General features: G+C 41.3%; 1 protein-coding gene across 1 annotated transcript in view; it reads right to left on the bottom strand.

The window, feature by feature from the left end:
• Positions 1–14,864, bottom strand: part of LOC116516109 (teneurin-1-like) — a 348,491-nt gene that overhangs the window by 127,848 nt on the left and 205,779 nt on the right. Inside the window, 2 exon segments of the mRNA XM_032228512.1 lie at positions 2,668–2,814; positions 13,874–14,059. Of these exon segments, the coding sequence (XP_032084403.1) occupies positions 2,668–2,814; positions 13,874–14,059 (333 nt within the window).

The raw sequence follows: 14,864 nt of genomic DNA, 5'->3' as shown, positions 1-14,864 counted from the left end.
TGCTTCTTGATCCTTAGGTGGGCAGAAGAGAGAGAAAAGGGTGGGGTGGGGAGCCTGGAGCTCTTTGGCCATTTAGGAGGGGAAGAACAGGAACAGGCAAACCCCCGTGAAGTAAGGGGAACAGAGCAGAAGAGACAGAGGCAATCTTAATGCAAACGGTGAGCAGTGTAGGAGAAGCGGCATCTGCTGAGAATGTCACACATCACACGGCCAGTCCTGCTCAGCCTTGCCAATCTGGCACAGATGGGCAACACAAGCTGAAATCAGCTCTCCGTGGGGCCGCATCTGCTGAAGAGGCAGCCAGACAAAATGTGCCTTTCATGCGACATCTGTGATATGAAAAGGTGAAGAAAGCTCAGGGATCAAACAATAAGGCTGTCAGTCTCTCAGAAAACAAACAGGAACCAAAGGTGTAGAGCAGGGCTGGCTGGGGGAATTCTAGGAGTTGAAGTCCACAGGTCTTAAAGTTGCCAAGGTTAGATACCCATGGAGTGGATCGTGAGATGCCCATTTAATTCATTACTTAGTATCTTCCTGTGTCAGGTGTCACCAACCTTTCGGACCTCAGGGATACCTGAATTCATAATTTTAAATCCTGCGGACAACTAATATGATCTGCTTAATGACTGGCTGGGTGGGCGTGGCAAGGTGGTCATGTGACTGGGTGGGCATGGCCAACTTGATGTCACTCACATCAAGGAGTGCCTTGCCAGCCTCTACTCACCACTCCTCACCTCTCCACTCGGGCTCTTTAGGGCCCCAACAGGAAGCAGTTGTTGGAGCCAAGCAGCCACCATGAGAAAGAGTTGGCAAAACAGCTGGTTTAGTTCAAATGGGATCTGACTGAGAAGGAGGTTCAGCAGAAGCACCTCACTGAGGACTTACGAGTATAGGCTTTCCAAGCAGAGGGAAGACTTGTGGGAGTTCAAGGCCAGAATAGAATAGGAAATAGAATAGAATAGAATAGGAAATAGAATAGAATAGGAATAGAATAGAATAACAGAGTTGGAAGGGACCTTGGAGGTTTTCTAGTCCAACCCCCTGCCTAGGCAGGAACCCTACACCACTTCAAACATCCAACAACTCGTTAAACTCTTCCAGTGTTGGGGCATTCACAACTTCTGGAGGTAAGTTGTTCCACTGATTAATTGTTCTGTCAGGAAAAATCTATTTAGTTTTAGGTTGCTTCTCTCCTTGATTAGTTTCTACCCATTGCTTCTTGTCCTTCCCTTAGGTGCTTTGGAGAATAGCTTGACTCCCTCTTCTTTGTAGCAACCCCTGAGATATTGGAACATTGCTATCATGTTTAGTCTGGGGCATGTTCATGGCTGGCTTCGCTTGGAAACGACCCTCTGAACTCTTGTCCTGGGCTGTTCCTGTGAATTCTACCTGTAAACCCTGTAACTCTGACCATTGGACTGACTGACACACCTAATGGGAGGCTCCAAACCTCAGATGGGATTTTGGCTTCTCTTTTTTGAAACTACCCAAAGCCTGTATTTCGAGACTGTTTTGAGTTTGCCGTAGGTCAATTCCTTTGTTACCTACTTGGTCTTGAGCCAAATTGCTGTTTTAATCTAGCAGCTGTGAGTGAGGTGAAAACTTGAAACAGAACTGCTTGTGGGGGGGGGAGACAAAATAAAGCTCTTTCTATACCTACATGGATGTGTGGGTCAGTGAGGCAGCACAGCTTGTAAGAGGAGAATTACCTGTCATGTTGACATTGGGATACCAATAGCAATAGCACTTAGACTTACATACTGCTTCAGTGCTTTTACAGCCCTTTCTAAGTGGTTTACAGAGTCAGCCTCTTGCCCTTAACAATCTGGGTCGTTTTACCGACCTCGAACGGATGGAAGGCTGAGTCAACCTTGAGCTCATCAGGATCGAACTGCTGGCAGTCAGCAGAGTTAGCCTGCAATACTGCATCCTAACCACTGTGCCATCACGACTGTTATGCTGTGGTGGGATGTTGCAATTGCTGTAAATACATGCCAGTTGCCAGGACCCCATATTCTGATCATGTGACAATGAAGATGTTGTGATGTTTCTAAGTGTAAGGACCAAATGTAAGTCATTTTTTTTTGGTGTTGTTTTAACTTTCAAAGTTACTAAAACAAATCATTTTAAGCCTAGGTTGATTTGTATTGTGCATATTGCTGTACCCTGCCTGGAGTCCATTGTAACTGCAACCCAATAGAAGATTCATTCATTTACAAAAATGACAGATACATTCTCGAGAATTTTCTGTGCCCATAGCTTCATCATTATCAATGTTAAAAATTGTGGTGGCGCAGTGGTCAGAATGTAGTGTTGCAGGCTAATTCTGCCCACAGCCAGCAGTTCAATCCTGACCAGCTCAAGATTGACTCAGCTTTCAATCCTTCCAAAAATGAGATTATTCATTGACAATATGCTGACTTTGTAAATCACTTAGAGAGGGCTGTAAAGCACTGTGAAGAGGCATATATGTCTAAGTGCTATTGCTATTATCAGTGTTATTTTCACACAGCATTAAGGTACTAAATGAACTCAAGGACTATCTGTGTTATAGTATATTGCTGTATGTTGCTTAGAGTCCATTGAAACTGAAGCCCTATAGAAGATTCATTCGTTCATTCATTCACAAGAATGGCATATACACTTGAGCAATAACTGTCTCTGTACCTCCATCATTATCAACGTTATCTTCACAAAGCATTTCCATAACAATATTGCAGCCCATTCCGCTCCAGCCCACTTGGCAGACACAGTGCCATCCATTTTGGTCAAGGGTGCACCTTCCATTTCCATAACACAGGCCTGGGCATCCATCTGCAAAGACACCACATAAAAAAAGCATCGTGCATTATAATCTTTCCTGCAAAACAATTCAACAGCAGGCAACGGGACTTTGCTTAAACAACTGCATTAGGTCCTCTCTTTGGATAAAACAAAATCACTATTCTTCAAGGCTCTTCATGAATTTTATATGCAAATGAAAAACAAAAGCTTTCTGGAGCTTCCCATGCCATTAACTGTGCATTTATCCAGAATATGTCACAGGATTTTTTTCTCTCTCTCTCTCTCCTAGTCAGGGGTGACATTCAAATTGTTTCCCTACCAGTTCTGTGGGTGTGGCTTGGCGATGGTATGGTCCTGTGACTGAGTGGGCATGACCAACTCGATGTCACTCATAGGCACGCCCACTCAGTCACATGACCCCACCACCAAGCCACGCCCACAGAACCCGGTAGGAAAAAAATGTGTGTATGAGCACGAGAAGGACTCATAGTGAATGCTATAGCAGAGAGAATCCGAACTTTTCTCCCTCCATTCACAGTGGAGCTGCTGCTCCGTTTATGGTCTATCTTATACTCATTGCAGCCTGATTTTCAGTTCAAGAAGCTGCATGTAAACGGGCGTTGCTTGTAGTGTTCTGAAGCTCCTTAATGATGCTATATTGATTAGCATGTCTGAATGTTGACAATAAAATGTGAGTCAGCAGCTACATCTAAAAGCAAATAAAAATAAAACAAAACATGTACTTTAGCATTCCTACTGCACTCCTCAGTTCCTCATCATAGTAGACAGTATGTCTGAACACTCTTACCAATATTTTCTTACTAATGGCCAGTCATAAAACACCCATTTACTGGGTAAAGTTGTTCCTATCAGTTCTCTACAGCAGCCCTAGAAAAGTCTCAATGATTTCAGCTTAGTTTTGCTGTTTTTTCTCCTGTGTGAAATGGCAGATGATCTCCTCCTCCTCCTCCTCCTCCTCCTCCTCCTCCTCCTCCTCCTCCTCCTCCTTCTCCTCTCCCTCCTCCTCCCTGCTTATCCATGTGTTTTTGCTAGAGAGAATGTGCTCTGTGTGTTTCCTTTTTCTGACTTTTGATTCTGTCTTTTCTACAGTGTCTAGTGGGGCTTCTCTCTATGTGCCTGTTGATGGCTGATTTGTCAGAATGCCAAAGTTCCAGGAATTCTCTAGTGTTATGAATTGGTTTGGTTCTTGACTACATCTAGAACACTAAATCAAAAGACTTTGAATCGACTTGATAAAACCTCTTCATCTGTATTCTTTTTCATTTTGAATTATATACCATTCTATTTCTTATTACAACTGGAGTGGACGGGGATTGTTATGAACATAAATGTCAAAAACTACTACTATTATTGTTATTTACTGGTCTGAAATGTATTATATGTGTGTGTGCATTTTATTTGTGCTGATAAATAAATAAAGGGAGACTAGTATAGATCTATTTCAAGCTATTTAGCTCTCATCAGCTAGCCATACCCTTACTGGGATTCGAACCTGTGCTGTATTGCATCTGTATTGCACAGGTTCGAATCCCAGTAAGGGTATGGCTAGCTGATGAGAGCTAAATAGCTTGAAATAGATCTATAGTAGTCTCCCTTTATTTATTTATCAGCACAAATACAACACATATGTAACAAAAAGGCAACAGTAAAAATATTGGGTTTCTGTCTGGATGGTCTCTTGTGACGAGCCAATGGACAGAGAATGGAAGTAGTGAACTTCCTCCCATATTTGGGCATACCGGGGGTTGTAACTATATATATGTATATGTATATGTATATGTATATGTATATGTATATGTATATGTATATGTATATGTATATGTATATGTATATGTGTATGTATGTATGTATGTATGTATGTATGTATAATAAAAATGCAAATCCACACAACAGCATTCCTAGATGAACACAATAATGGATCAAGCATAGCAGCATAAAAAAGGAAACAGTGGCCTGTTTCCTTTTTGTTAATTGTTAGTAAATTGTTAACAATTAATTGTTAAAAATTGAACAATTCGAAAAACCTCAGTCACAATTGTTTAAAAGTCAACTACTTTGCTTTCTTTCTTTCTTTTTTTAAAAAAAGTAGAAGAATCAATTTAACTGTTCACAAAAAAATACATACCCACAATCCAATTTCAATTTCAACATCCAATTAATTTCAAAATATAGTACTCCTTCCAGAATTGTATGATAATAGTTTCAATCCGACAGATTCATAATTGCAACACACTAAAGCACAGAATAACTGGATATATGATTAATAGACTGCATTTCCGCCTCATAAATTTTGCTAGTGCATGCCTGATTATTGACAAAGGATATACCGTATACCAGTGGTGAGTTTCAAAATCTTTTAGAACCTCTTCTGTAGTTGTGGCCTGCTTTGTGGGAGTGGCCTGCCGGCCATGTGACTGGGTGGGCGTGACCAACTTGTAAAATGTGGTGAAAATCACTTAACAACGCTCTTGCTTAGCAACCAAAATGTTGGCTCAGGAACTCTGGAAGTGTGAAAGTCTTAAAGCTATCAAGTTACAAGACCCTTGCACCCCTAACCCTTTAGAAAAAAAAACCCAGGGGTGTTCAAACTTGACAGCTTTAAGACTTGTGGACTTCAACTCCCAGAATTCCTCCTCTCTTTCTTCATCTTGATGATGTGCAGATGGGCGGGGGGAGGGAGCTGGAACAGGTTCTAAACAGCACTGTAGATTTGTGGAACCTCTTCTATAGAAGAGGTTAGAGCTGGCAGGAACCCACCCTTGCCGTATACCCACGAGCAGTTTGTAAGGTCAATGATGGTGTTTATAAGAGGGGAACTGTAAACTTTATTTTGCAAGAGTGCTGTGTGTTGTTCTCACCATCCTACTAATGTGAGAAGCACCTGAGGCTTTATTTCGTATCTTCTGAACCTGAGAAACACCTTAGAATGAATAATTTATCTGGCAGCTCCTTTGGTTGTGACAATTTAAGTATACATTCTAAATGAGTTGTGAGTTCACACGGGCCCACAAAGTCAACCGTGGGAGCAGATGAGAAACATATATATGTGACACAATACATATATGTGTGTGTGTGTTTGTGTGTATGTATGATAATTTTTCTTCCTTTTTGTACATTCTTTGTTGTTGTAAAGAATAAATGTATGTTTTTGTTTTGTTTCATTTTGTTAGTTTGTTTTACTGTTTTATAATTTATTTTCTATGATAAAATGATACATTTATGTTGTGGCGAGGGGTCTTATGAGTTGGCCCTGGAGGATGCAGAGGACCCTGGACAGGGTTCCGAATCTGAGCAGGGCGCAGAAAGACTAGTTGGTCACCAGGAGATGCCTGAGCCTTGGATCAGCGGGGGGAGACAAGAGTGAGTGATCCAGAATACACTTGTGAGTTGTTTCGGGATGCACGCCGTCGAAGGGCTACTCGGCGTCAAGAACAACTGCGTAATTCCAGGAGGTGATTATGCTCAGCTGATGCTCATTAAGATCCTCTCATGATTATAAAAGAAACTGCTCGTGCCCCGCCCTTCTGCAGAAGTCAACATTAAGGACTACAAGAAACAAACTTGGCAGGTTGGACTGCTGCCAGAGTTTGTTTGCATTGCTGCCAAGTTTTGGTAGGACTTGCTGCCAGAGTGCTTATCTCTTTGTTTATGTGGCTTGCAGCCAACGAGAGTCTGGACTGATTAAAAAAAACATTCTCATTTACGTTGGTTTCTGTGTTCGTTCCTGGACGGAGAAGGGGGGGTCAGAAAACACACACACAAACACACACACACACACACACACACACGTGTGTGTGTGTGTGTGTGTGTGTGTGTGTGTGTATTTAGTGTCACAACCCTGGTATGCCCAAATATGGGAGGACGCATACTGGTTCCTTTCTCTGTCTATCGGCTCGTCACTAGAGACCATCCAGACAGAAAGCCAGTATTATTACTGTTACCTTTGTTACCTTTGTGTTGTATTTGAGCTGATAAATAAATAAAGGGAGACTAGTATAGATCTGTTTCGAGCTATTTAGCTCTCATCAGCTAGCCATACCCTTACTGGGATTAGAACCTGTGCTGTATTACATATTTGGGCATACCAGGGGTTGTGACACTAAATACATACCTATTTCACTGGCTCAGCTGATAAAGGAAGAGAACCTTGTGGCTTAGTGGTTAACACAACTGCCTAACATGTAATACAGCACAGGTTGTAATCCCAGTAAGGATATGGAGCTGATGAGAGCTAAATAGCTCGAAATAGATCTATACTAGTCTCCCTTTATTTATTCATCAGCTCAAATACAACACACATAGACACACACACACACACACACACACACACATGGCTACATGGGAAGAAAACAACACATGATGGGTAATCAAAGCTCACCTTCTAAACTGCATTATTTTCAACTGTTCTAAAATTTCAACTCAGTTACAGTTTGGTGGAGGAAACAAATCTTACATTTTTTTCTTAAAGTTGGCAGTTAATGATGCCCAGATCTGTAGTGGTTGAAATGAATCAATGAGGTTTCTAACAAAATGAAGTTCAACGTAGAGAAAAGTAAAGTCTTACACTTAGGTAAGAAAAAGTACACATACAGACTGGGTGAAACTAGGCTTAATAACAGTCACTGTGAGAGCATAAGATTAATCCCTTCATTAATTCTCCCTTTCTTTCATATCAATGTTCTGATTGGGTGACTGATTTTTAGAGGAACTCCATGGGGGGCACCATTGCATTTGGACGTTTCCGATTACAAATAGTCCCCGACTTACAACAGTTTGTTTAGTGACTGTTTGAAATTACGATGGCACTGAAAAAAGCATCTCCATGGTCAGATCAAAATTTGGACACTTGGCAACTGGCTCATATTTATGATGGTTGCAGTGTCCGGGGGGGGGGGGGGAGGTGCCATGTGATCCCCTTTTGTGACCTTCTGATCATCAAAGTCAATGGGCAAGTCAGATTCAATTAACAAATGTTAATGAGGCAAAACTCACTTAACAAATGTTTTGCTTAACAACAGAAATCTTGGACTCAATTGTAGTCACAAGTCAGGGACTAGGCTGTATGGCTCCCTATTCTACAACTGCTGATTTGTTAGTTAGTTCCCTAACAATAATGTCACTGCATATGGTACAACGGAATTAAATGCCACCTTCAGTATATATTATAATTATTTAAATAAAAACACAAACACACATCCTTCACATGCTATATTCAAAACCCAATATTGCACTATACAGTAGAATTCAATATAGTTACTGCCCTGTGATATAAGATGTTTTTCAGCCTATTTGTCCTTGTTTTCATTATCCTGTACCGTCTGCCAGATGGTAATAGTTAAAAAAGAAAGGGTACCCAGGATGAGATGGATCTTTAAGAATGTTTTGAACTTTCTTAAGACAGCGGGAGCTATAAAGCTCTTCCAAAGAGGGGAGAGGGCAACCAATGATCTTCTGGGCAATGATGTTGACCCTCTGGAGTGCTGTCCTATCTGCCACTGTGCAATTGGCAAACCGGATACAGTTTGTGCAGTAAGTTAAGATACTCTCTATGGTACAGTGGTAGAAGGTCAGCAGCAGTTTTTCATTCAGTTGTTGTTTCCTGAGAAGTCTCAGGTCATATAATCTCTGCTGGACCCTTTTGACCAGGGCTGCCATGTGAGCACCCCAGATGAGGTCCTCTTTTATGATAACACCCAGAAACTTAAAACTGCCCACTTGCTCCATTCGGTCTCTACTGGTAAGCAAGGCCTGGATGTCTGATCTATTCCTTCTATAGAAGCTCTGAAAAGGAGAGAGAAATACATCATCCACCTGGCCTTTTCTTCCTTGCAGCTCTCACATTCACGGCTTCCTTCTAACAAGTCATGACTGTAGCGTAGTAGGAAGTGGAATGACAACCCACTACTTCAGTACATTTATGTACTGAAATGAAAATGAATAAACCTTTCTGTATTAATTTGCCATTCGGTTGATTGAGATTAAGAGCTTCTGCTGTGGTTTAAACAGGCTATTTATGATCTGTATGAATGGAAGCTACCATTAATCTAATCCTGTTACCTAAGTAGCCATTAGAATGGGTTTCCAGCAGAAACAATAAGTACAGTGTTTTTAATCATCATTGTTATCTGTCTAAGGGTGCTGTATTGTCAGTTTGAAATACAGACTGTGCTCCAGATATACAAGGCGTCCAATTCTTCTATAAGTCTGTGCATTATTAAACTTTTCTTTGTTTTTTACAGGCCTACTCAGAATGTAAGGGATGCGGTGGCTCAGTGGCTAAGAAGCTGAGCTTGTCGATCAGAAAGGTTGGCAGTTCGGTGGTTCAAATCCTGAGCGCTGCCTAACGGAGTGAGTTCCCGTTACTTGTCCCAGCTTCTGCCAACCTAGCAGTTCTAAAGCATGTAAAAATGCAAGTAGAAAAATGGGGACCATCTTTGGTGGGAAGGTAATAGTGTTCTGTGCACCTTTGGCATTTAGTCATGCTGGCCACATGACCACGGAGACGTCTTCGGACAGCGCTGGCTCTTCGGCTTTGAAACGGAGATGAGCACCACCCCAGAGTCGGGAACGACTGGCACATATGTGTGAGGGGAACCTTTACTTTTACCTTACCCAGAATGTACAAGTGTTGAGCAAAACAGAGATGACTTTGTGTAGGAGAAGGATAGGCAGAGTCTTGGGGGTGGAGTCAGGAGAGGAATCAGCCTGGAATCATTACATTCCCACAAACAGCCCAAGTTGAAACCCTCTTTAATTCCATTAACTCTTATCTAGAACCATTTTATTGCTAATCCCTGCCAGAAAACACCAGACAGCATTCTGCTTCTCATGAAGGAAATCATATTATATGGTTTTAAGTTTTTGTGCTTCTATCAGTACAAGGGAAAATTGAAGGTAAATGAGGTCCAGGCAGAAGAAAAACATTCTGGCTTCAAAAATCTAAGTGACTGGTAAAATTGAACCAAGAAGATAAGGAGTGAAAGTGTAGGGCTTTTTTATGGAAATCCAGAAATTAAACCAAAAAGTACCTCAAACTAAACTGAGCAAACTCCATTCTCTTGATAAAATTCTGGTACGTAGCTGACATGTTCTTATTATATTAGAGAACCAAGTTTCCTGCATGCAATTAAAATATTTATGGACAAAAACACTTTGGGAACTCCTGAACAACGATTTGCCAAGACTTACTAGAACCGACTTGGGAGAAAGGTATTATTTTTCATTAAAATGTAACAATTGCATTTCCACAGCTAAGGAATGCCTTCTAAAAAGATCTGAGAATTTTAGATTTGTATTAGAAATATAATTAGAAATTAGCCTTGGGGATAAAGGAAACAAAGATAAATGAACACTTTTAATAACTTGGCTAATATTTAAATCCTATAAAGGCAGAGAACATAAGAATTAGTGTGTTTAAACTGTTTCATTTTCTTAAATTAATTTAAAGTGGATATATGTTTTTTAGCTATTCTCCTGATATTATTGTGTATAGACTCACTATATCAAAGCAGCTCACTTAAGCTGATCTGGAACAAAGCAAGGCTACTCCATTTAATTTTCAGAATGTCTATTGAGGATTTTTTTCTCTCCAAAAGTGAGCCAATAGCAGAGGAAAAAGATGAGATCAGGAGCTGCTTCCCCAAGCAAGGAAAAAACCCCAAGCAGGGAATCTGCATCCCACATCTTACCCGAGTAACTCCAGGGCAGGAGTAACGGATGACAAAATTCATAATTTTAAATTCTGCGGACGACTAATATGATCTGCCTAATGACTGGGTGGGTGGGCGTGGCAAGGAGGGCATGTGACTGGGTGGGCACGGTCAACTCGAAGTCACTCACATCGAGGTTCGCTTTGCCAGCCTCTATTTGCCACTCCTTGCCTGCCCACCCAGCCTCCTTACGGCACCAACAGGAAGCAGTTGTTGGAGCTAAGCAGCCACCATGAGAAAGAGTTGGCAAAACAGCTGGCTCAGTTCAAATTGAATCTGACTGAGAAGGAGACTAAGCAGAAACACCTCACTAAGGACTACAAGCATAGGCTTTCCAAGCAGAGGGAAGACCTGTGGGAATGCAAGACTAGATACCGACGCCCGGAGGCTCAGAGGGCTGAGATGGTCAACCAGTCCCAGGCCATAATGCTGCCCCACTGGAACGAGATCCTCCGGCTCTTCGCCACCAGCAGCACTTCCCTCCAGCCCTTGCCCAAATCCCTGCACCAGAAGCTGAAGCAGACCCCAAGTTGGAATTTCTGCCCCTCTCTGACCCACACAAAAAGACCCAGAAGGGGGAGACTCTCTGCACCAACACAAACATTCACTGCACATATCTGGCCCAGGGGCCGTAGTTTGAGGAACTTTGATTTAATATAAACAATACAAATAACTTTTCTGCGGACCACCAAAATTTTCTCGCAGACCACCAGTGGTCCACGGACCATCAGTTGGTGATCACTGCTCCAGAGCATCAATCAAATCTGTGAGAAAGGCAATAGGTTAAGATCCAGAGTGCCGAAAAATTTAGTAGGTTAAAAACAAAAGCTTCTGTGACCTTCTGAACCAATGCAATTCCTGTGGTTTAGGAGAGAGTCTTGAACTCTGAGATTGAAAGTTGGCCAGTGGAGATGACCTTCTGTGGGAAGCAACATTCTGTGTCCTCTTGTGAGAAACTGCCAGAATCTTCATTGCATTGTTTGATTCACACTTTGCTTTCTCCTGAATCTTTTCGTGCATGAAACATTTTTACAGCTGATCTTTTGAACTGTTGCTAGAACTCTGCTTCACACCTGGCTGGTTGTTCTTTGGCTAGAAGGAAAACATTTTTTTGCAAATGCCACAGATTCTTGGTGGGGGTGTAAGGGGAAACCTAGTTGCTGAAAGTTTCCTTTCTATGCTTTTTCATGAGCAGCTTCACCCATTAAACATTCTCTTTGCCACAATAACTAAGTGACAGAAGCTCTGCAGAAATTATTTTCTGCAGTATCTTCTTCTGACTTCTAAAGAAACAGATTTGCTCAACTTCTCTCCTCGTTTCATAGCCACCTCGCCTTATGGTTTGAATTCATGGGGATTTGATTTGGCTTTGGAAGTAAAAGCCAACACCTTCCTCATCCACAATGATCAGACACATCTTTTATTCGCAGAAGTATAGACAGCTAAGAGAGGAAACAAATGTTTCCGAAAGAAACTGACTTACTAAACTTACAAGGAAACGGCAGAGACGATGATCAAGAACTCTTTTTCATGGTCCTCAAAACTGGAAGTAGAAATTATGGGCACAAGTTGCAGTGACCTACATTTTGTTAAATGATAAGGGAAAAACTTTTGGACTGTTAAGATCTGTATAGCAGTGGATCATTTTGTCTCTGGAGGCTGTGGGTTCTTTATCTCTGGAGGTTTATAAAAGGCTGAATTAGCCAACTTTGATGCTTTAATTGGTTTTCCTCTACACTGCAGAGAGTCAGACTAGAACATCTTTGAGGTCCCTTCCAACTCTGCAGTTCTGTGGTTCTTTATCTGAGGAATTTCCTCCTCTTCTCGGTTCCCCCTCGCATATATGTGCTAGTCATTCCCAACTTTAGGGGGTGGTGCTCATCTCGGTTTCAAAGCCGAAAGGCCAGCGCTTTCCGAAGAGGTCTCCGTGGTCATGTGGGCATGACCAAACACTGAAGATGCATGGAACACTGTTCCTTTCCCACCAAAAGTGGTTCCTATTTTTCTATTTGCATTTTTACATGCTTTCGAACTGCTAGGTTGGCAGAAGCTGGGACAAGTAACAGGAGCTCACATGGTTACGCGGGATTCGAACCACCAAATTGTCAACCTTTCTGATGAACAAGCTCAGTGTCTTAGTCACTGAGCCACCGTCTCCTCCTCTCCTTAATGCCATGTTAGTTCCAGATACATAACGAGAAATTAAGCTGAGTTACAGTGCCATGCCCCCCCCTTTCCAGAGAGACTCAGAAGAGGATCAAGAATTTCACACATCTTCTCCATTTCCCTCACCGGCCTTATTATCACTTCCAGACTCGCAAGCTGTTTGGGCTAGCACCCACCACATTATTTTCAGAAGGACATGGATATGAAATCAGGCAAAGTCCTTTCAAAGAACTAAGCCAATTCCTTTAGGGAATTGTGTCATCTACAACACAGCGTCAGCTTACATTAAGACTTCAGAAAGCTTCCTTCTCATGCGGTATTAAAGGCTGAACGGTCCAGCCAGCAAGACTTCAGGGAGCTGTCTATGGTCCTGACTTTGGTTAAAGGGCCTTAGTTTGATGTATGCCAAAGTGATTCAGTCTGATTACATCCACTGCTCCTTCTAGGCCGAAGGCCTGAGAGAATAGCTTGACAGCCATGAAATAATCATGCCCCATCTTGGAGAAGTCACACTGTCTGTTTAATTGCAACTCTGAAGCCTTTTTGCTTTCAACGTGGTAGAGTTTAGGGTTTTTGATCCAGAGTGCAAACCAGGCTGAATAGAGCTAAATGCATCACGTTTGCAATCATGAGTAGCTACTAGCTTGTTTTCGGGTACCGTATTTTTTGGAATATAAGAGGAACATTCCCCCGCTCCCGAAGAGAGGGTGAAAATCTGGGTGCATTTTATACCCTGAATATAGCATTTTTGGCCTACCAAAACCCAGCTCCTTCATAAAAATGGATGTGCAGAGGGTTTGGGAGGCCTGCAAAGTGCCCCTAGCGACTGGGGAGGGCAAAAACAAGCGGAAAATGGGCTATTTTTGCTTGTTTTTGCCCCTCGCCCACCTCCAGGAACACTCTACAAGCTTCCTAAAGGCTATGCATGTCCTTTTTGGGGGGCAAAAAGCGAGGGCGTTTTTGTGAAAAACTGGTTCTTTTTTGCTCGTTTTTGCCCTTCCCCCAGGAGCACAATAAACAAGGTATGCAGAGGGTTTGGGAGGCCTGCAGAGTGCAAAAACTTTTTTTTTAAAAAAATTACCTTTTCAAAATTTTGGTGCATCTTATACTCCGGTGCGTCTTATAATCTGAAAAATACACTAATTTCCTTTCTTGAGCTATCCCAGTTTGGGTCAGGTACACGCATATCTCACCTATGGTACAATGGTCGCCTTCCCATCCAGGACTGCATTCACATTTTCCATCTTTGCACTTTCCATGCTCCGTGCAGTGAGAGTTGCACGTCCGTTCTTCACAAGTGGGCCCAATCCAACCTTCTTCACACTGGCATGCTCCTTTCGCACAAACACCGTGGGCACCACAATCCAGTGTGCAGAGCTCTGTGATAAAGAAAGACAAAACAGGAGATCCAGTTATTTAAATAACTATTAAAAAAATTGGGACTCTTTGGTGTAAGTAGTTAAGGTGCCAGCTTAGAAGCCAAGAGACTCTGAATTCTAATTCCACCTTAAGACACTGGATGATTTTGGGCCAGTCCCTCTCTCACGGCCCACCTGTACAGGATTATTGTTTTTTTTTTTAAAAAGTTTTTTATTTTATTTTTGTTACATAATAAAAATTCTTTTGTGAATTAAGTGTTTCCCCTTTAACATTTCCATAAACACATAATTCATTCTACATTATATTTCCCTTAATTCCAATGTTAGCCGTATTACTTTTTTTCTCATATGTTCTTGGTTTTCATTTTTATTACATCTATAAACAATATCATTTCCTCCTTCCCTTTAAAAATAAATCAAAGTTACCATTTCCTTTCCATCTATTTTCTATAAGCAACACGTCTTCAAGTTCAATTTTTTATATAGCAATTATATAATTATTTTATATAATATAATAAGCATTTAACATAATTACTTTACACATTTACAAGTATTAGTATGGCTCACACACATTCTAATGTAACAAATATTATTACTATGTTTATAATACTTCATTTCATTCTACTAGTTCATATCATTCTATTAGTCTCCTATTTCTAAATTTTCACTTCTCTTTTTCTTCTTTTTGTATGTCTTATATCTTTTCTTCTGATTTTTTCCTATCATTTTTCAATAGGTTGTTTGGATATCTCTCCCCCAAATTTCTATTTTCCATTTCACATTATTTCTCTCTTTATTTTTGGCT

The sequence above is a fragment of the Thamnophis elegans genome, chromosome 12, assembly GCF_009769535.1.
Source record: "Thamnophis elegans isolate rThaEle1 chromosome 12, rThaEle1.pri, whole genome shotgun sequence".
Classification (NCBI taxonomy): Eukaryota; Metazoa; Chordata; class Lepidosauria; order Squamata; family Colubridae; genus Thamnophis; species Thamnophis elegans.
Note: the sequence above shows the minus strand (reverse complement) of the source record. Positions and strands in the feature narration are given on the sequence as shown.